General features: G+C 40.8%; 1 protein-coding gene across 1 annotated transcript in view; it reads right to left on the bottom strand.

Annotated features, from left to right (window-relative positions):
• Nucleotides 1–2,428: 2,428 nt before the first annotated feature.
• Nucleotides 2,429–21,014, bottom strand: part of aacs (acetoacetyl-CoA synthetase) — a 28,989-nt gene continuing 10,403 nt past the window's right edge. The window contains exons 9-18 of the mRNA XM_076104541.1: nt 20,740–20,820; nt 19,791–19,915; nt 12,233–12,297; nt 10,165–10,287; nt 6,487–6,600; nt 6,154–6,279; nt 5,870–5,939; nt 5,122–5,180; nt 4,638–4,840; nt 2,429–4,514 (exon numbers count right to left, since the gene is read on the bottom strand). Of these exons, the coding sequence (XP_075960656.1) occupies nt 4,377–4,514; nt 4,638–4,840; nt 5,122–5,180; nt 5,870–5,939; nt 6,154–6,279; nt 6,487–6,600; nt 10,165–10,287; nt 12,233–12,297; nt 19,791–19,915; nt 20,740–20,820 (1,104 nt within the window). The 3' untranslated portion in view covers nt 2,429–4,376. The remainder of the gene's footprint in view (nt 4,515–4,637; nt 4,841–5,121; nt 5,181–5,869; nt 5,940–6,153; nt 6,280–6,486; nt 6,601–10,164; nt 10,288–12,232; nt 12,298–19,790; nt 19,916–20,739; nt 20,821–21,014) is intronic.

Genomic DNA, 21,014 nt, shown 5'->3' with positions numbered 1-21,014 from the left:
ACTGATGCAGACTTTTTCAGTTCTCCGGGAGGTTTTCATACAGGCAAGCAAGTTGAAATGTGACTTATTTTATACCAGAGCATTAGGAATTGGTAATTTGCACAAAACACGACAACAAGCGTGGAGTGGGTGGTGCTAAAAGTGACAGAGAACAACTGCAGAAACCCCAGAATAATAACACTGTTCCACATGCAACTAGAATAACTAAAAGTGATGCAAGCTTCCTCCACCCGTCGCATCTTCAGAGAGCTGAATATAAACTCTTGAAAACTGTAGTGAAGCATCAGGAAGTCTGACAGTGTTCGCTTGAGAGCCGGGATACGTTGATGTTTTGTACTTAAATCGAATACTTTTCTCCGCCACTGTCAGGTGACAGGGAGAACAAGTTATTGTTCAGATGCCCTGAAATGTCTTTCTAAATGAAACTAAAAGAATGTCGGAGGTTTTCAGGTGTTGATAGCAATGTGCTCTTAACATGTTTACAGATTAGTGTTGAACTGTGACAGGGCATCCTTCGCTTTGGCATTGGAGAAAAATGACCCTCAAGGGTATCACTTCTTGGGACATCTCATTATGTGTTTATCAGTAAAATAATGGAACTGAACTCTTCATTAATGTTGTGATCAACCTTTCAGGAGAAAGTCTCTTTGGGAACCAATTTAGAAATAACAAGTCTCCTATGGGGGGGACAGGGAGGGGTGAGCAACGATAACACATTCTACACATCTAGGACGTTGGAGGGTTTCCAACTTGTGAGACAGGAGGAGCTGAATCCACCAGAGCTCAAAGTGAGCCATGATATATTTGTATATGCTTTACACTCTCGAAATGGGATATAACCGATATTTTTGGAAATCTTCATCTTATAGCCGTGGATGAACCTACTGTAAGACATTTTCTTGAGGAACCCGATGAAATAATTGTGAACCAAAAAAAGTCAATGTAATCTCCCCGATACATGTCATTGGACATTTGAAGACATCAACTTCCGCTTTGGGGAATTGTGATGGCCATTTTTCACACATTTTATAGGCTAAATTAATAATCGATTGATCGAAACAATAATTGAGAGTGTGTGTAATCCATCCAAACTAGCATGCTTGTAATGGCGCCGTGTTTCTAATTGCTAATGAAGTCGCTAACTGGTACTTTCTACATAATTCACCTGTGGTCACAGTCAATCACCTTCCAATCCAGTCGGTTTATGCATTTCATTTTCCTCAGTATGGAAGAAAAACACGAACATAAACACCACAGGTCAGTTTATCACATAATAACTGAGAATAAACAGTCCATCATTAGTCTGTGCCGTTTCAATTTACATTTTGAATTGATTGCACCAAGAGTGAATTAACCGTCAACCCCTGTAAGTACAGAGTGTACAATCAAGACCTTTTCAAAGTAATTTTCTATTTTGTGATGTGCTCTGTTATGAGACTACTGGGATGAATCATACAACAACAGACAGCCTCTCTGGGGGACTGCGCGGCACTTACCATTCATGTTCATCAGATGGTTATTATTTGTGAATTTGGTAAACACGTCAGCTTTTCATTTGACAACATTCCTACATTCAACCCACACCGCTAATTTCTGCAGCTCTCCTCTCTCTCTCTCTCTCCTCGCCCTCCTTTCGCTTCTGCAAACTGACAGCGTGCCAACAAAACATTTTCTCATGTTTGAATGACTGAAGGTAGGAATAAATAAAACACTTGCACACACTAGATTAGTGAGACATTCTACACTGAGGAACTTGACCTTAACCAAGTCTTCCTTTTTCTATTTTAATATTTTCCTCACGGTTATGTTTTGAAGTTTGGCTGACTGTCAGGTCTGAGCGTTCACACTTATAAAGGTTACAGGGAGTTTTAAAACTGCCAAGTTTATTCTCAAAGTAGATGTCTGTCAAAATGACAGACAGACAGACACACACACACACACAATTTCTCAAACACAAATGATTTAGTGACACTATGTTAATGGTTACTTTTGAAGACTTTTTTTGAAGTAAATATTTCAGTTAAGCTCATAAATGTTGACGTTGTCTCCGGTGTACACCTTATATGTGTGCTGTGTGCAAGAAGCATGGGATAAAGGGTCTCCCAGCTCATCTTAAGAAAACAATGAGGATTCATATCGCGTGAGTTTTGGAACACAAAATTGTTTGTTTGAGCTTTTGCTCTCAGACTGGCTTCATTGGGTATAGCTGACAGTAGGCAACCAGGAAACGCATCCATGCACGCAACACAATCTCCCTTAATACACTTCAGTGGTGTCTTATGCAAATATTCCCCTAAAACAACTCCGACTGAACATAGCCACGGTGTGCAAACAAGAAGAGTTCACATCTATTCATGACTGTCAATGACCATTGTCCTGATGTTGTGAAAAAGAGCAAATAAATCGACTGTAGAACGACACCGTCACATCTGATTCAATACACTTTATATCGCAACACCAAAATAAGTACAAATTACATTGTAGATTTCCTAAAGGCAGACATGAAACAACCAAGTACAATTAAGTTTACATGTGACACACCCAGCATCATGTTTGCAAACTCTCACAAGAAGAACTGCCTAACCTGCATGCATACTTCAGAACGAAACGGTAGATCTGCCATTTTACCCAGATGTCATTATGACCACATACAGTACTAAAGTGCTAAGTGAACAGTATGATCCCCGTCTCTATAAGAAAGAGCCTATGCATCTTTGGGACTTTATATTCGTCTTCTGCATCCTTGAGGCCTATAAAAAAAAATGTCAGCATTAGAAAAGCTGATTTACATTACTGCCACCTGCCAATCAGTGGAGCAGTGTGACACCATTGGAAGGAATATGTATCCCGTCACCTGCACACTCATGCAAAAGATACAAAACTTAACAGGGACCCAATCATCAAAACGCTGCATCACAGAGTTGCAAGTGGCCAAAAAGACCACAGGGTGCCTTTAAAGAGGACATTCATTAAATCAGTGAATATAACATTAAAGATAAACTGCAGACTTTTCCAGTTGATTTATTTAAATCCGTACCTTTAAATATGTTTCAAATAATCCGGCAACAAGACTGAATTAAAAGTCAAATAATAAAAAAAAAATTTCAGTTAGAAATGTTACCTCTGTAGGAGTACAAAATGCTTCCTCCAAAGATCAAATGCTCCCAACAGGAAATGGGAACCCAAGTGATTTTTGTTATCGTACGCTCAGTCGTGCTACTAGTACCCAAAACCACTGCAGTTCACCTTTAATAGCATGAATTCACTTTTAGGCTTTGCCACACAGCATGAGGACTTTTCGTATAAACAATTCAGATTCCCCATGTACAAAGCAAAAACAGGCTGCACTGTAGTTATTAGGAAAACACCTTTTTCTTAGTTATGACAAACATGGAACATCGATACGCTACGAATAAATAGAGGCTTTTGTGGTGAAATAAACCTTTGCTGACTTTCAGATCGCACTTGACCTCGGCTTCATCAATACATGTCTTTACGTTTTGGGCGGAATAAAACAATTGTTACAAAGTCAAATCATTGATAGGATTTGCACATGTAATACCTCAGAGATCAATAACTTTATAAAGGTTGGGGAAAAGTTCAGTAAGTTTTATCTGGAAACCTCTAGTTTATTGATTTAAACTACATCTCCTGACGTGTTACGACCCTCTAAAGCTGAGACTCACTTTGGTCAACAGGTTTGGGTCACTATCTTCAAAAGCATAATTATAATGTTATCTGAATTTCACAAAATATATATATTCATATATACATACATTTGATAAAGCAATATGCACCACATAGCAATGATATGGTGATATGAGCTGAGGTGTTAATCCCAGGTGTGTGTGTGTGTGTGTGTGTTGATCTGCACACTTCAATGTGTTTTCAGTCTGGGACCCACTCAGAACCATCACTGGGGTTAACGCCGGGGACACAGAGAGATATGGTTCTTCACTGGCTGACAGCACAATGTGAAGCCAGAGCAAAGCGACGATAAGTTACACTTCCCTATTATTGGTGGCTTCAGAGCATGAGCTTATAAACAAGTGGTGCTGTCCACATCATATTATATCCAAAGCTGAATACATCACCCCACATTTACTTGAACAACTTGGTAGCAGCTGCTTAATCACTTGATTGAAAGCTAGCCAATGGAGCAGTACAGCGCTCATTTTTACATACTATTTGTACCATTTCTTGTTTGATTTTGACGTTTTTATGCCACGTACAAAGCTGAAAGTGCCTCTGTAAACTATCCCAGTGCATATCTCCCTGTTCCTGTAAATCTGAATTAAGTCCATTAAAAACTAAGCTGAAGTCTTGTCAGCTGGTTCTCTTTTGCAGGTCCTCTCCAGCTCAGTGAAGCCTCCTCTCTAATAGTTTTGCAGTTCAGGAATGTTCTTGTAGAGCTCCAGCGAATCAGGGTTGGAGAAAGCTCCTCTTTGCGCCACTTCCCGTCCAGCAATCACCTGTTTCACAGCCACCTCCACCTTCTTACCGCTGATGGTGTACTGCAGAGGGAGGAAGAAAAGGGCTGTCAGTCAAGCCAGAGCTGACTTTCACAGTTGTAACCATTGTGGCAGGATAATCTGACAGGTGTATTCATGTCTGATTGATATTCAGATTTCTCTTACTGGAATGTCTCTGGTCTCCATCAGCAGAGATGGGATGTGTTTGGCAGACAGAGCTTTTCTAATGGCTCCTTTTATCTTCGCCACCAACTCCGGACAGAAGGGCCTACCAGGTGCCATCTTTAAGAACAAAATAACTCGCTCTTCTCCATCGGCATTGTACTGAGGAACGCAAAGACTGTCTGTCACCTCCTCGAACGCCTCCACTGCAAAGAGGAGAGGAACGGAAAGGGCAGAGTAGAGGACAGGGAGACGAAAGAGAAACGAGGAGAGCAAATGAGAGGCAAGGAGAGAAGAGGTGAAGGGAGTGAGGGAGCAAAGAGGAGGAAAAGATGGACACCACTTACAACTTCCAAACATAAATCTTTATGTTTCCACCAACATAAAGAGGACCATGTCTCAATCTAAAATGCTATTCCTTTCCATTTCCTTTCATCCTTTCTTACACCCACAGCCTGCACCTCCAGCTGTAGCGTTCAAGACTCACCGATGTTGTAGATCTCCGAGCTGCCAAATCGGACTCCGTTGGGGTTCAATGTGCCGTCACTGCAGAACAAACACAAGTTCAAGATCCAAAACTCTAGCTTCTGTCATTGAGAAGCTGTGTTGCCACACATGGAGAAAATAAAAAAAATCTACCAGCATACAGAGACAATTTCAGTTTCTGTAAGCGCGAGATTCTTTCTTTATACATATGCAATATGAAAACTACAGTATATGTTTGGTTTCCTTTCATGAATAGTTCCATGTATTTTTAGTTTATCTCCATTTACCCAGAAATAATTGAATCCTCTTTTGGTGTTTTTTGACATAAAGCAATTTCACAATTTGCCATAAAGGAGCTTAAAGGTCAAGTGTGTAGGATTTGGTGGCATCCAGCAGTAAGGTTTCAGATTGCAACCAACTGAAACGTCTCCTGTGTGCCAAAGTGTGTAGGAGAACTATGGTGGCCGATGCAAAAACACAATAACGCGAATGGATCTATCTAGGTCCAGAGTTTTGTTTGTCCGTTCCAGGCTACTGTAGAAACATGGCGGCCGGCTCTGTGAAGAGGACCCGCTCCCTATGTTGATATAAATTCATTCTCAGGTAACAAAAACACAACAAAAACACACTTAATATTATTTTCCATTTCTGCCAGTAGATCCCCCTAAATGCTACACACTGCACCTTTAAGAGCCAATACAGGTCATAATTCAGTAGCTCTCCTCTGAGTAGAACCGTTAATCGCTGACCTTCTGCCCAGCATCACAATGCCTCCCGTCTTTGGGTTGATTTTGCAGTAATCTCCGTGAGCCCACACCCCTAGAGAAAAAGAACGTGGTAAACACACGTTAAAATCAAATGTAAAACCATTAAACCACAATAAAAAACATGCAAGGAAAAAACAAAAACAGCTGATGAGGAAAAAAAGTCAAGTATTGTATTCAGTATAAATATATACAATATGTTCTAGGTTCTTTGTATATATGTATACAGTATGTAAGTTTTTATTTCCATAAGATGTTTCTGTGCTTACCAGGATATGTAGAGAAGTACGCTTTGTGGTATTTGCTCCCGTTCTCGTCGTTCCAGAAGCGTGTTGGCTGGCAGGGGATTGGTTTCAAGCAGACAAGCTCCCCGCTCTCTCCCCATACGGGCTTACCTGTCCACACACACATTTCACAAGAACAAAAAATAAAGTTAGAGGCTTCGAAACACACACACACACACACACACACACACACACACACACACACACACACACACACACACACACACACACACACACACACACACACACACACACACACACACACACACACACACACACACACACACACACACACACACACACACACACACCTCTTACCATCAAGGCCCCAGGCTTCCACAGCAATGCCGAGATTTCTTGTTTGGATCTCACCCCGATACACTGGAACTGTTGGGTTCTGACCCATGAAACAGGACACTATGTCAGTGCCGCCTGAGCCGAGAGATGAGAGAGAAACACAGACACAGAGAGAAGAGATTTAGTTGGTGGATAGTCTGAAATGAAACATGTCACTCACAGAGAACTCTACACCGTTGCAAAGCTTTTTGGTCTCTTTTAGCTGATTGTTTTGGATTTACAACCACCGACCCTTTAATCAATGGATGAAAAAAAAATTGTTATCACATTTTAAAGGCTGTAACCAGCAAATGTTTGGCAAATTAGTTCAATAAATTACATAAATTATTAATCTAATAACTAAATAACGAGTAATTTTCGCACTAATACGGTAATTATATGTTGGCTGTGGGGTTATTCTGTACCGTAGTGGCAAAAAATGTCAGTTAAAGTTGAATAAAGCTGACGTTATAACAATCTACTTCTAAAGAAATCCGGTACAAATGTTATAGTTTGCTTATCAGCCTGTATACCGACGTAAAGCATCACAGTGACCACCCGCCTGAGACATTACTAAACTTAGTATTGGTATCAATCTTGCATTACGACAACACAAACTGGCAGTGTTAGTGCCCTGCTCCACCTCCTTTGACCTATATAGGAGTTCTACACTGTTGCAGAACATGAACACAAATACACACACACACTTTCTCTCTTCCTCTGGCGCACCATCCATTTGTCTCTTTTTACCTTCCAATCATCTACTATTTCTGACACGTTCTATTCATCTCTCTTCCAATTGTTTCAACTCTACCTCCCTGTTTCGTTCCCTCTCTGTATCATAGACTACATCCATCCATCTTGTTTGCTTCCTCCCAACTGCTCTCTGCCCTTCTTCTACTCCTTCCCGCTCTCTTGTTTTTCTTTCTGTTCTTTACACTTGTTCCCTCTTTTTGTCTCTCTCTCTCTCTCTGCCAGGTTCTTTATTGGGCTTTAATTGGTTCCCAGGAGGAAGTGGAACTTAAAGTGGGAAGACATGCAATTATTTTATTATTACACTCATTTTAATGGGTGGGTTCCCACACAAGTATATTTTAAATCAAAAGCCATTACAGCTTTCTTAGGGAGCCTTCCATCATCAGCTATTTAGTGGGAGTGTGTGTGCATTGTGTGTGCATACACAAGAGGGTAACTTGTCACACTGATCTCATGTTTCTAACAGAACCGACTACTCTGAACAGTGAAGAAAAAGATTTTTTTGAACTACCCACTTTGAGTGTATATATTTGTGTGCATGTGTGTGTGTGTGTGTGTTCAAGTCTGCTTTCATTTTTGTAGGTAAGAGCACTTTGAACATCCTCTGGCACAGTTTTGAGTCACACAAAACCTGAGACAGAAAAAACAACCAGTTAACCAACGCATTGGATTCATAAATTGAAAAAAGGAATTCTCAAAAGAATACACATAATGAAAGTCACGGGAAGACTTCACAAACACAAATTCAATATTTGTGCAGACACGCATGCACACGCAAGCACAGTAAACTCAACCACACAGCATGAATTAAAAACCAAAGATGAGGGGTATTCAACCTTTCCTTCTCTTACTGAGGAGAGGAGAGAAGGGAAGAGAGAGAAACAAAAAGGAGTAGAGGAGTGACATATGGGCTGTCAGACGGAGGTATATTAGGATGGCGGAAATCCAGCAGTGAAAGTGTTAAAGTCCCCCAACGAGGCGCGACGGGGGTCTGACATCCCTGCTGACAGGATAACACACACACACACACACACACTAGAAGGAAAAAAAATAATTAATACACTGTATAAAAAGAAACGCATCAACTCACACACGTTTGCAGACACACACACAGTCCCGCAGGGTGAAATCGGCAAAGGGGCCTATAACATATGCCACCGTGACCACCAGTCAGTCCCATATGCTGTGATAAATCCTAAGAACACACACACACACACACACACACACACACACACACACACACACACACACACACACACACACACACACACACACACACACACACACACACACACACACACACACACACACACACACACACACACACACACACACACACACACACACACACACACACACACACACACACAGAGTGTTGACTTAGGAGGTCAAGGTTAGGTCGGTTGGCAACCAACAGAGTTGGAGCCTGGCTGTTGGGTCTCAATTTTATAGTCTACTTTCTATCGTAATGATAACACTGTACTCATCAAAAGTAACTGCTGAGATCCGGGTGCACTAGACATTGCTACAACAAAGTCTGATGATGTGAAATGAGAAACAGAAAACCTACACCACTTCATTTGGAGGTAAAATTGAAAGTAACCGTACCCAAACTGTGGATGGTAAGTAGATTTAAATCTAAACCAGAAGGTCAGTCTGCAAACTGTGATCAATGTTTACAAGCAGGAGGCAACCTTAAAGTGCCTTAAACCTGTATTAATGCTAATGGAATAGCGGGGGCAACTCCTCATGTTGCAAAAAGAAAACTGATTTTGTAGAAGTCTATGAGAAAATGATTCTACTTCTCTCTTGAGTTATTACCTCAGTAAACATTGTAAACATGAGTTTATGCTCTCAATTGCTCGTTCCATGTCCTCTTTAATACAGCAGGATGTTGATTTCGTAAACGATGGTCCCATTTAGAGAAAATAGATGATTAAGGATGTGCTTTAGGGCGTGGCTTCCTTTTAACCGACTGTACCGCTCGGTGATGATGCAAAGTGAGGATGATTGTCTGAAATCGCTGTTTTGGTTCATTAAAGAGGGAAATATCGAGTGTTTAATATGTAGAGAATGAGGAAGCGATAAGACACATCGGTCATTACTATTGACATAACCAATTGATTTCTACAAAGGTTGTCTGCGTATAAAATGACATGCAAGTACAAATTCTGTGCAGAGACAAGTGGAGACATTTAAAAACAAAATGCATAACATGAAAACAAATACATAGCTGTAAATGACTTAGTCACTCAGCTCGTACTGTCCTCCTCTTTTTGTGTTTCTTGTCGGTGACATTTCAGTGGACGCTATTGAGTACCATCCTTCTGGCTGCATGTCATTGTGTGTAAGTGTGTGTTTGTGTATGTATGCATCAGTGGCCTTATGCTTTACCCACCATGGTTGTCATTCTCAGCGGGGGTGTGGGTGCATAGCTGCCGTTAGTCCGTGCATCTGTGACACTCCAAGCTGCTTCTCAATGTATATGTGTGTGTGTGTGTGTGTGTGTGTGTGTGTGTGTGTGTGTGCGTGCATAATACGTCCATCACCCAGGCTGTGCTAAATGTTAAACGTTTCAGGACTCGCATAGAGAGACGGATAGCATTCTACTGTCCTGTCAACATAACAATGGGCTGAGAGGGCCTGTGTTTGTGTGTGTGGTGGCATTGTGGGTGGTGAGGAAAATGTACAGCTCTATGCAATTTATTTTGCTCGAATTTCCTTTGTATCCGTCAGTCCTTTTGTGTCGCATATGCTTTGCTGCTTTATTTTGCATTTCTGTGTGTAGCTGCCATTGGTAATGTAGTACACACTAACAGCATTTGGAAAAGCTGCTGCTATTTGTACCCATATATCTTAATACATAATGATAGAATGTGTCCCTGCAGAGTCTTTATCAGTCACCTGAGATGGAGCCCAGCAGCACGTTGCTCTTGATGCAGCGGTAGACGTAGTCGTAGCTCTGAGGTTTGAGAGGAGATCCAGTTGACAGGATGGTGTGGAGAGACTGGAGGTTGTGCGATTCCGCTGGGGCAGACAGAGAAAAAAGGGACAAATGATTAATCAAAAATGGTATGATTGACTGCTTATTTGAAAACATTTTAGCACTTTTTGAGTTCATACCAAAATTGTCAAGTACAGTTGGCATTGTCAGTTTTTTAATTCAGTTTTTAATTTAAATGAATAATCCACACACACAATTTCGACCTGTGCACAGCTGTGGCTTCATGCACTCCTCATGTTGTGTTAAAGCTGTTTGCCACCCTGATGTGACACAGCACACACACACCTTTAGCATCCGTCCCGAAGGTCCATGCGTGCATGCGCTCTGTCACACACATATGCCCAATCCACAAGCCAATAGCACCCTGCAAACTAATAAGCTTCCAGCAACCGACCCTCACCCCATAAAAACACACACACACACAAACACAGTGGGAACTCTTGCTACCCCCCACCGTGCCTCCAGGTGTCCGGTCCAAATGTCAGCCCAGGGAAAAGGGCCCCTCCGCTGGGGCAGCTAGTGAAGAAGCTCCCCCTACCCTTCCCAGCCCACTGGAGGCATGCTTGCTTGCATGCACACACACACACACACACACACACACACACACACACACACACACACACACACACACACACACACACACACACACACACACACACACACACACACACACACACACACACACACACACACACACACACACACACACACACACACACACACACACTTTCTCTAATAAGCATCCAAACATACACACACACAGTGCCAAATGGATCAAGTGGCTGGCTGACTGAAGGGGATGGAGCACACAGAGACACAGAGAGATAGAGAGAGAGAGATTTTGTTTTTCGTGCCTTCCTGTTTAGCCACAAAATTGGGAATGCGTGTCGTTAATTTACAAGTTGCAGACACACAGACCCACAAAGCAGGCGCCATGAATAAAGATTTGTGGTGATTATAACAGCGCACTGGGAACTGAAACACACAGCAACTGTTTATGCAATAAACATCGGTTGTAAGTGCTAATTTAATTTAGGAGAGGAGAGAGGAGGAGAAATGGGAAAGACAGAGAATGTAGAAAGTAAGGAAATGTAAGGAGAAGTAGTTAACAGCTAAGCCTTTTGAATTAGTTATAAGTGGTCATTTAAATGAAGATGAGGAGAACAGGAGGATAATTTGAGCATTTAGATGAAGGGATGAAGAAGAGCACACAAAGAAGATGAGAAACAGAAGAGCAAAAGGTTTGATATATAATTATGTAAACCAAAAGCCAGCTTATGTAATTCAATATAAGTGGCATTTCTTTGTCTTTTACAAAGACAAAAAGAGCTGCATTGTCATTAGTGTGAACCAGGTATAAAAGTTGAAATATCATCACAATTTACAATCATTAAAAAAAAAGCTTTGTTCTATTACAATACCGTGAGTACCTTTACAAAAGAGGATAGCAAAGCAGCAATGATTTTAGCATGCACTCCTAAAGGGACATTATTTGTCACAGAAATAGCGAAGAGAGAACAGCCTGTATGAAGGTTAGCAGGGAGGCTAATAAGCACGGGCACAACTCTGATTATATGTGGAGACCTGGTTCTCTCTCTGGAGAGCAGTGACACTAAAAGCAATTAGTTGGTCTTATCCATGACTCGTATGAATTATCACAACAGCACTTTTATCCATTCAATTCAGTGTCAAACACCAGAACAAAGGGCAAACTGTTGATTTAAGCAGCAAACGGCATAAAGGACATTTTGAGTCAAACAGCACTAGTATAATGACTATTGTGTCCATCTGCTCTTATTGTTCCACATTCCATTCTCAGATAGTAGATGTGTGTGTGTGTGTGTGTCAGTGAATGCATTTCTCTCTGGATTTCTGCTTGTTATCTGTGTGCGTCCATGTGTGTCTCTGGATGTCTGTGTGCATGCTCATGTAGGTGTGTACACGTTTGTGTCTGGGACCACAACTCACCGGGTTTCAGGTTCCTCTCCTGCAGCACAGACAGCCACTTGGCGCCGGTACCTAAAATAGTGATGCTGGAGAAGAGAAGAAGATGGACAAAGCCAGAAGAAAAGAGACGGAAATTATTTTTTTCAAGCATACCAATGTGAAGGATCAGCGAAGCATTCTTTTTCCAACATAAAAAAGAAAACCCAGTTTATTATTTTGGAGAAAAGGATAATTTGCGTCAGCGCTGCCAACAATGACAGCCATTGCAAAAGCCCTCCCACATGCATGTAATGTATTCTGCATTGTGACAGCAGAAACTTTTAACAACAGAACTAAATTAGCAAACATTATGAATCATCCTCTAGGGTGGGCAGAATATTATTGCTAAATTTCATGGCAATCTGGCTGCTCATTTTTGAGATATCTTGCTCAAGACCAAAGTGTTGGACAGATAAGCAGACGGACAGACAGACGGGCTGACGAACTGTGTGACGTCACCATCCTTTATCACAGCTCTAGATTGAGCCCATCAAAATTAAAAATGCAGGCAAATACAGTGGTAGTGTTTGAGCGTCCGCTAGAATGCCACAGCTTTGCCACGGTTGCACAGCACTGACCATATACAGGTGAGACAATATGTCATCTGGCACTTACACACTGCACTGTGACATAGGATGGGATGTGACATTAGAGCCTATACTCCATTTTTGAAATATAGCTTTGATTCTTAAGTGGCAGTAAAAGTGAAGAATTTGACCCCGGAGATTTCAGATTTCAGTTAAGTTGACAATACAAAAAGGTCACTCCCATTTTGGAAGGAAGTTGGGTGGTGGAGCGAGCTGAGACAGCAACTTGGCTGTATTGGCAGAGAAATACTGAGAAGGGAGAGTGTTATAAAGGGTTTATACAACTGTATAAATACGATTGGATGGTTACTTTTCAGCTGCTGAATGAGGCACTGGTGGGGAAGCATGAATGAATGGACTGAAGCAAGCATGACATCGATGTTCAGCCTGAACTGACTATGCTCCATTTGTTGCCCTGAATCTATGCATGGCGAGGCATCATTTCAATGTCTGTGTGCTGAATGTGAAAAATATATATATATATATATATTTTTTTAAAAGGCCAACAGTTGAACAGTTTGCCCTTAATCCCATCTGCTCCAGTGGAGCTGCTCAGTCGCTCGGTTGTACTGAGAAGCTCCCAGGAGAAGAGAGTGTGTCACTGTGCAGATGAAAAGCAAGGTGATGCTGAAACAGAGCTTGTGTGCTCAGTCAAGCCTTCATGGATAGACAAGAAAAATGAAGAAGAACAACTGATTGGGAATTGACTTTCAACTGAACAAACCAGTCAGACAATAATGGTCAGTCTAGCATAAGAGGACAAGATGTCTTCTTTGTAAATGTTCTACAAGGGATTAGTTCAGAGGAGACTATATTGACAGGATGTTTGCACACAACAACCCTCGAATGCAATGTTGTTGGAAAGTTGCTTTCTTCTGTGTGAATGGAAGTCATCCTGACAGCTGACAACAGTTGGACAACATGTGGAAAGCAAGAAGTGACAAAACGTCACTTCTGTGTTCCCCTGCAGTCTTAATTCTAAAACAAAGGGCCTTTTAAAGTCTGCCTCCGTCAATGGCCGTGTTTCTGTCTCCGTCTGTGTCTTCCCAAGTTATTTTTGTTGACATCAAATCAATCAAACTGCCTCCCATCACTACGGTAACCATGTCTGTCAATCACAAAAGAGATATATATATAGAGATATATATAGAGATATATATAGAGATATATATCTCTATAGATAGATAGATAGATAGATAGATAGATAGATAAAAATAATTTTTAACGGTCTTTTGCTCGACTGGTCAAAAACCAAGAATTGCTTTGCACCGAAAGATGTCATTTGTTGTCACATGTTCAAATCGATGACTGTTAATTTAATTCAATTCAATTCAATTTATTTTTGTATAGCCCAAAATCACAAATTAATAGGCTGAAGGATGGAATGTGAGGGGGGGGGGGGGGGGGGGTTAGATAAGGTGAAAGGTCCAAAGAAGTAATATCTCAAAAAGGAATGATTTCAATGATACGTGCACTGGCCTAATGCGTGCGTGCGCACACACACACACTTTGTTCCCATTCTGCCTGCTTGAATTTCATATGTTGAAATCCTATATCATAGATTATGTCATTTTACAAACAAGATCTAATCCGATTCACTGTGAATCCAAATCTCGATGTATTGAAAGACAGTTAATGGACACTGTGGACCAACCAGACATGAATGTCTGCTTTTTGGCCCACTCATTGATCGACAATGGCCTAATACACCTCGAGATATTAAAGGGATGGACACTGTGGTAATGACCTCATGCCAAAATCTGTGAGGGTTGACAAATGTCTATCATTTCACGGTTATATCATCGGTTGGCCTACCCTTTTATCTATGAGGGTTCAAACTGTTTGAATATTATAACATACTGCAGTGCTGCTTTACTTATCTTATATTCCGTCTATATCATTTTATAATATTTTCTATACTTTATTGCAAAAGTACACAATGTAATTTGCAATGGCTTCCATTGCACGGTTACTTGCCTTCTTACCTTCTTACATTTTTGCTTCAGTTGCAAGAAAAAGATCACATACAAAAAAGGTAATAAGTACATGTCAGCACTAACAAACAAAAAACAATGAATTGAATTTATAGTTAAGTCAATGAAATTACCAATTTCTCAATTTGCTTGATCATCCATATTACTAAAAATTAAATCTATCAGATCTACTTCTACATACTTTTCTTTTAGGCATCGAATTCCTTCATCTTCACAAGTAAGGAACTTAGATTGTCCTGTGTACAGTAAACATTGTTTTTTATGTATTAAGAAGGTATATATACACACACGGTATGAGTTTATTTGGTAAGGCTGGATAAATATTGTCTATTCCTGTTCTCTACTTTCACATTACAGCCATCGGATAAGGCAGATGACACACATGAACTCAAACACAAAACCATTTATCATCTGCCCGCGCACACAGTCCGTCTCCGTTCTATCCATCAGCTCTGACCCCCCCCCCCCCCCCCCCCCCCATTCGCATCTGGAGCCGTTTCGTTGCTGGCTACCATGGAAAGGGGTCAGTGTATTCTGATTGGAGGCAGGTGGCCAGGTGTGGCTGCTAATTGGATGTTTAGGATGGAGGAGTAGCTGCGAGTCTCTGTTTGTGAATGTCGGCCTGCGTTAATGCACGTGTGTCTGTTTCAGAGGAGACATGTTGCTGGAAGCTACTGAGCCAATGAGAGACACTTTAAGCCAATCAGACACAGGAGCGCCTCCGAGCAGCTCCGGCGTTAATGTGTCTCTATGCGTGTGTGCATGTTTTCTAAACTACTCTCGCACTTATCCTCCCACCCTGGAAAGAATTGTGATATAAAAAGTGGACCTTCGCTCTCCTCTCAGGTGTCGGGCGCCACGAGGAGCAATTTGAAACCACTTGTTTGATGGTGTAATTGTTTACTGATTTGTAAATATAAATTATGTAAATTCTGCTTCTCTTCAGTTGTTAATTGCAAGCATGAATCCTAATGACCTCAATATTAAAAGTGTGAAGCACTACATCATTTTCGAAAATCAATAAATACCAAATTCATTGCCGTGTATACAAGAGAACAGCCTCCATATCCTGTCAACCATATTTTTAGTGTTTTTAAATTAAATTAATTTGTTATGACCCCTTCCTCTCGCGAACAGGATGCTGATACTGAGCCCCCCCCCCCCCTCCAGGAATGCAATTTCATCTCATGTTAAACATGACTTTTCCATCAGCACTTCCCTCTTTCTGTAATCTAGAAGTGTGAAGCTCTTTCTGTTTTGTTCCATAAAGCATTCTCCTTTAGTGCTACGATCTAACCCGGCGGCAGCCAATCACAAAGGCAGAGCAGAGAATGAAAGCACAAATATTTTTGTTTTTCGATATGCTGCAAGTATGGATGCTGTTTAGTTTGTGAATAAATAATCTTTGTAAAAAGCTTCGATAAATGAGTTGAGTCTCCAGGTTACAACATTCAGACGCAGCTAGAAGACAAGAGGTTATTTAAAGGATTATGCCCACATTTCTAAATCTGTAACTGAGCAGGCGAGATGCAATCTGCTAAACCATTTCTGTAGTCATCTCCTCCAAAGAGGACAACTGAGAGTTTTGCATTGGCAAGGGACAACATTCCTATAGTTGGTATAAAAGTACAGCAGGGATCCTTTATCTGACATCTCAGCTCAACACAGAATGGACAAAAGATGGACGAGGCAAGAAGATCCTCAGAGAAAACAGAGGCCTGTTAATACATGGAACCTGTCACGGGTATAAATGTTGTAACCTTTTGCTTGCTTTAAAGCAGGAATGCTGCTGCTTTAGTTTTCACTACGGCCGCCTCAATAAATCTCTCTTTCCGACATGACACAGGCAGGGGAAGTTGTGAGATAACTTGTGAAGATCGCAGCCTCCATCTATAATATATTTAGTGACAATGACGTCCATGTTACTGGTAACATCATCAAGTACGACCTCTTAAAACAGTTTGTGACTTATTTTCTCGAAAGAAAGGTCTTTCTGGAAATAACATACATAAAGAACCTCTACAGTGTCTCTTTCAAGCAGATCCTCAATATGTTGTGAAGCACAGAAAACTACTGCAGAACTAACAATAAACCAATTTTGGGACTCTCCCCTCACATTCTCCTTTTCTCAAAAGCAGCAAATCTGCAATAATCCATTATAGCAAAGCAGAAGGTTTGATGTGCAAAATTACAGTACCACTGCTTTCTCATCATTGAAAGTGTAATCTTTCAAAACCAATCTATGAAGAGATTTAAAACTGGAAATGTCAATTGTTAAGCGTGATGCAGCAGCAGAGGTAGTTATTACAATTTCACAACTAACCAACAAAAGTCACAACTACAGAAGAGGCCTCAATGTGAGTTTAAGACCCTCCAAGGCTCCGACAGATTTAGCCCCGATTAAAATGTCCAACCTCAATTCAAAAGACGAAGGTGTAAAAACTGTCACGTCAGCCTCTCCCAGAGGGGTTTTTGGCATAGCGTTAGGATCTGCAGAATGTGTCGGAGGTGGCAACATCAGCACTTAATTGGTTCAAAAACCCTCTCACAGTTGAAAAGGTTCCATGTGTTAATCCGTCATACTGACAGCCCTGCAATGAATTCCTCTTTGTGGATAATTTTGCCAACACTATCCTAACCTTGTTCTATCTATTCTCCTCATTTAAATTATTTTTGGGCAAACAAGCATTGAGGTTGAAAGACTATAACATTTACAGTATGTCAGCAAAACGCTACGACACAATACAAACAATACTGTTGACGTCAACCAACTATACAGCATTAGAAATGAGCACACTCCAATAGTTATTTTACCAGGGCGACAATCAACATATGAAGATCTTAATACAATGATAATTCAAAATGGCTAGTTGTGAAAGAAGCTTGTTAGCTTTTGGATCTAGATTCTGCAGTAGAAGTACTTTTACGAGGCATTCTGGCTCTATAATTCCCACTACTCCCCATCTGTGTCAATTTTTTCCTTCCTTGCTGAAGGCAATATGCCATCCCTGCTGCACTATAGATGTGTCTGAGGTATCACTGCCTCTCACTTTTGCTGACCAGTGTATTATTTTCACTCTTTAACCACAGGTTGACCGAGTTGCTCTAGTGGCAAGGTTGCTCAAAAACATCCGTTTTTAGTTTTAAAGCGGGCATTAGGCGTGAGAGATTTGTAAAATGTCAAACTTGTTTGCAGATGACACAAATTTATGACTGAGTGAATTAATTGAAAGGCTAAATGTAAAGCAGCATAAGGGCTTAATCTAAATGAAATAACTAAGGAAAATAATTGACTTCCTCGGGGCAGAGCTCTAACACTTACCGTTATAACTTCCTCGGATGTACACAGCAGTAAACAATGGAACACATTAAATTTGAGGCAATTAATGCCCCGTCTGCACACATAATATATTCTTTGACCTCTTTTTCAATGCAACATCCAAAAAACAATAGAAGATCAATACTGGGTTTTATTATCTGCTGCTTATGGTGGCGAGAGACGGTATCAGGACATTTACCAAGATGATGTGCTGTCAATACCCTCCGTGCTACTTTGGAAAATATGTTTTGAATTAACAGTAAGGCAGGTGGTGGGTGTGGGTTTATATATATTCCTAGTATCACAGGACCAGACTCACCTCCTAATCTTTTCTCAACATTGATCAAACCCATTGTTTTCGCTGCAACTGTGTTACCACAAAATAATCTTTTAAAGGTGTAATCAGACAACATGTAATGCCTCGTTTTCACATGCGACATCCACATTGTGCCTTCGTATAGTGTGAACAGTCGCTGGACCCGGTGGTAAACTTTAGCTTTCAGCCGTCTCGGCTGTCTTGTAGTTTGACCCGGGTCCTCCAAATCTGCAGCATCACCATCAATCTCAATAAGGACACGCTCAAGGGATGGCTGACCTGCTGACTTAAAGTAGCCTGTTCAGCTGAGTACAACACATCAGTGCAATTTCAGGATGACAGAGAGGCCGCTCATCTGTGCAAATCAATAAGGAAGTTGGAGTGTTGTGTATGTTTGAACTTTGAGGCTGATTTCTTTTTAAAGTTAGGTGAAACTGCATAAAATTACGTTCTTTTGAGAAGCTTGTTCTTATTTTCCATTGGGTTTATTTCCAACTATACACCAAATAATAACCTTGCTTATCTATGGATTAAATGAAACAAAATTATGATGATCTTTGTCTACTGTATACACCATTTCCCCTCTTTCCTTTTTGTTTTGTTTACAACCAAGACATCCTTTTCCCCTTCTCTTCTCTCATTTAAATAAGGAGTAATAAATTAGTAAGTAAATAATGAATGTTTATTGTACGATCGGCTGCGGAGGGTCTCCCTTCACGATGCACATTATAAAACAGCAGAAATCTTTATTCATGGGTCTACTCTTGTGCGAGTGTGTGCACAAGTTGTCAATTAGGCAAACACATAATCAATTCTGTGGTTGAAAACAAAACCTCCAAGGAAAAGCTTACCCTTTGCCTCGTGCTCTTTCTCACTCTGGCTGTGTGTCCGAATCCCTCTCTCTCCTTTGATTGTCTGGTTTTTGTCTGTACTCTCTATGTCCGTCTGTCTGCTCTTCATTACACTAAATATTATATTAAAAGGAAAAACAAAACCTCTCTCTGCTTGGTCTTCTGTCAGTTGCACTATTTGTGTTGAAAATGCAACATGGGTAAGGCTGCACTGCACTGCAATTGAGGCTACAGTAGGCGTTGGTTAGAATCTGTAGAGATTTGTGTGTTTTCATGTTTTTCAGATGTTTCATAGACAATTATCCCCTTCATGACAAAAGTATGTTTTCAAAGGGCAATTTTAATTTTGGGTTTAAAATAAAAAATGTTCTTCCAACAGAAAGCAAAAAACAGTCATTGTCAGTCTGTTTTGTCATCCTCACCTTTTTCTGTTTGTGTAGGTGTGTGTGTAGGTGTGTGTGTGGCTAACTCACCCCAGCTGGTCTGTCAGGTTCCACAGTACATTGGGTGTGGGCATTAGTGGTGAACCGTCATATAAAACCACAGAGGCTCCCACTGCCAGAGCAGACACCAGCCAGTTCCACATCATCCAGCCGGTCTAAGCACAGCACACACACACACACACACACACACACAGTGGTCAGTTTATCTGGCATAAGCAATCCTTTCTCATCAACATGGATAAATGGGTAGCAAAATTGAAAACTCATGCAGACTGTGAGTTATGCATCTGTGGTTCACATAATTGTGTTTCTCTTTATTTCTGCATGCTGAGCTACTGCTTCGGCATCGTCCCCAATACTTTTGCATATTGATTGTAACGTTAGCTCGACAGACAATTGTTTGCGGAGCAAATACAGTATGTACAGTGTACACTGTGTGAGGCACTTATACAATTCCAGTTAGTGAAATGATTAGTCAGTTAATCAATAAGACGATTGACAAAAAAAAAAATGTAGAAACATTTCTGATAATCAATAAATCATTGAGGTCATTTATCAAGCAAAAATGCCAAATGTTACCTGGATCCCGCTTCTGAAATGTGAGGACTTGCAGCTGCTCTCTATTTTATATCATTGACAATGTAATACTGGTCGAGATGCACCGATTGATCCAAAAAACAATGTCTCTCTGTGTTTATCATCAAAAGGAGCAAGAATCTTCTAGGAACAACTACAAATGATGCACAGCTCTGACCTTCAACACTCAATGCTGCTCATTAGACAAGATCAATGTGTGTGTGTGTGTGTGTGTGTGTGTGTGTGTGTGTGTGTGTGTGTGTGTGTGTGTGTGTGTGTGTGTGACACCAAGCTCATGATTAAAAACAGTCCAAAATTCTTCTCTGCTGGTAACTGAGATGAAGCAACAAGGGAGCGGTCATATGAGCATGTCATATGTATTGTGAAAGGTTCACAGACCTACCGTGGTGTAGTAAATGATGACATCACTGCTGGTCATATTGCCATGGAGAATGTGTTCTTTCAAGTGTTGGATGAGCGTGCCCTACAGAAGTGAGAAAGAGAGAGGGATAATGACTTGTCATCAGGTTTTTGTTCATGACTTTGATGATCGCTACCCCTGTCTGGATATTGTTTATTAACAAAGGTAACAGTGCTGATATGAGCTGACACGTACATTTGACATACAGAAGGCACAAAGACACCTGCTTATTAGAGGCTGTAATAAAAAAAAATACT

This window comes from Anarhichas minor, unplaced genomic scaffold (assembly GCF_050575085.1).
Source record: "Anarhichas minor isolate MPS153535 unplaced genomic scaffold, ASM5057508v1 ptg000030l, whole genome shotgun sequence".
Classification (NCBI taxonomy): Eukaryota; Metazoa; Chordata; class Actinopteri; order Perciformes; family Anarhichadidae; genus Anarhichas; species Anarhichas minor.
This window is presented reverse-complemented; position numbering and strand designations above follow the sequence as displayed.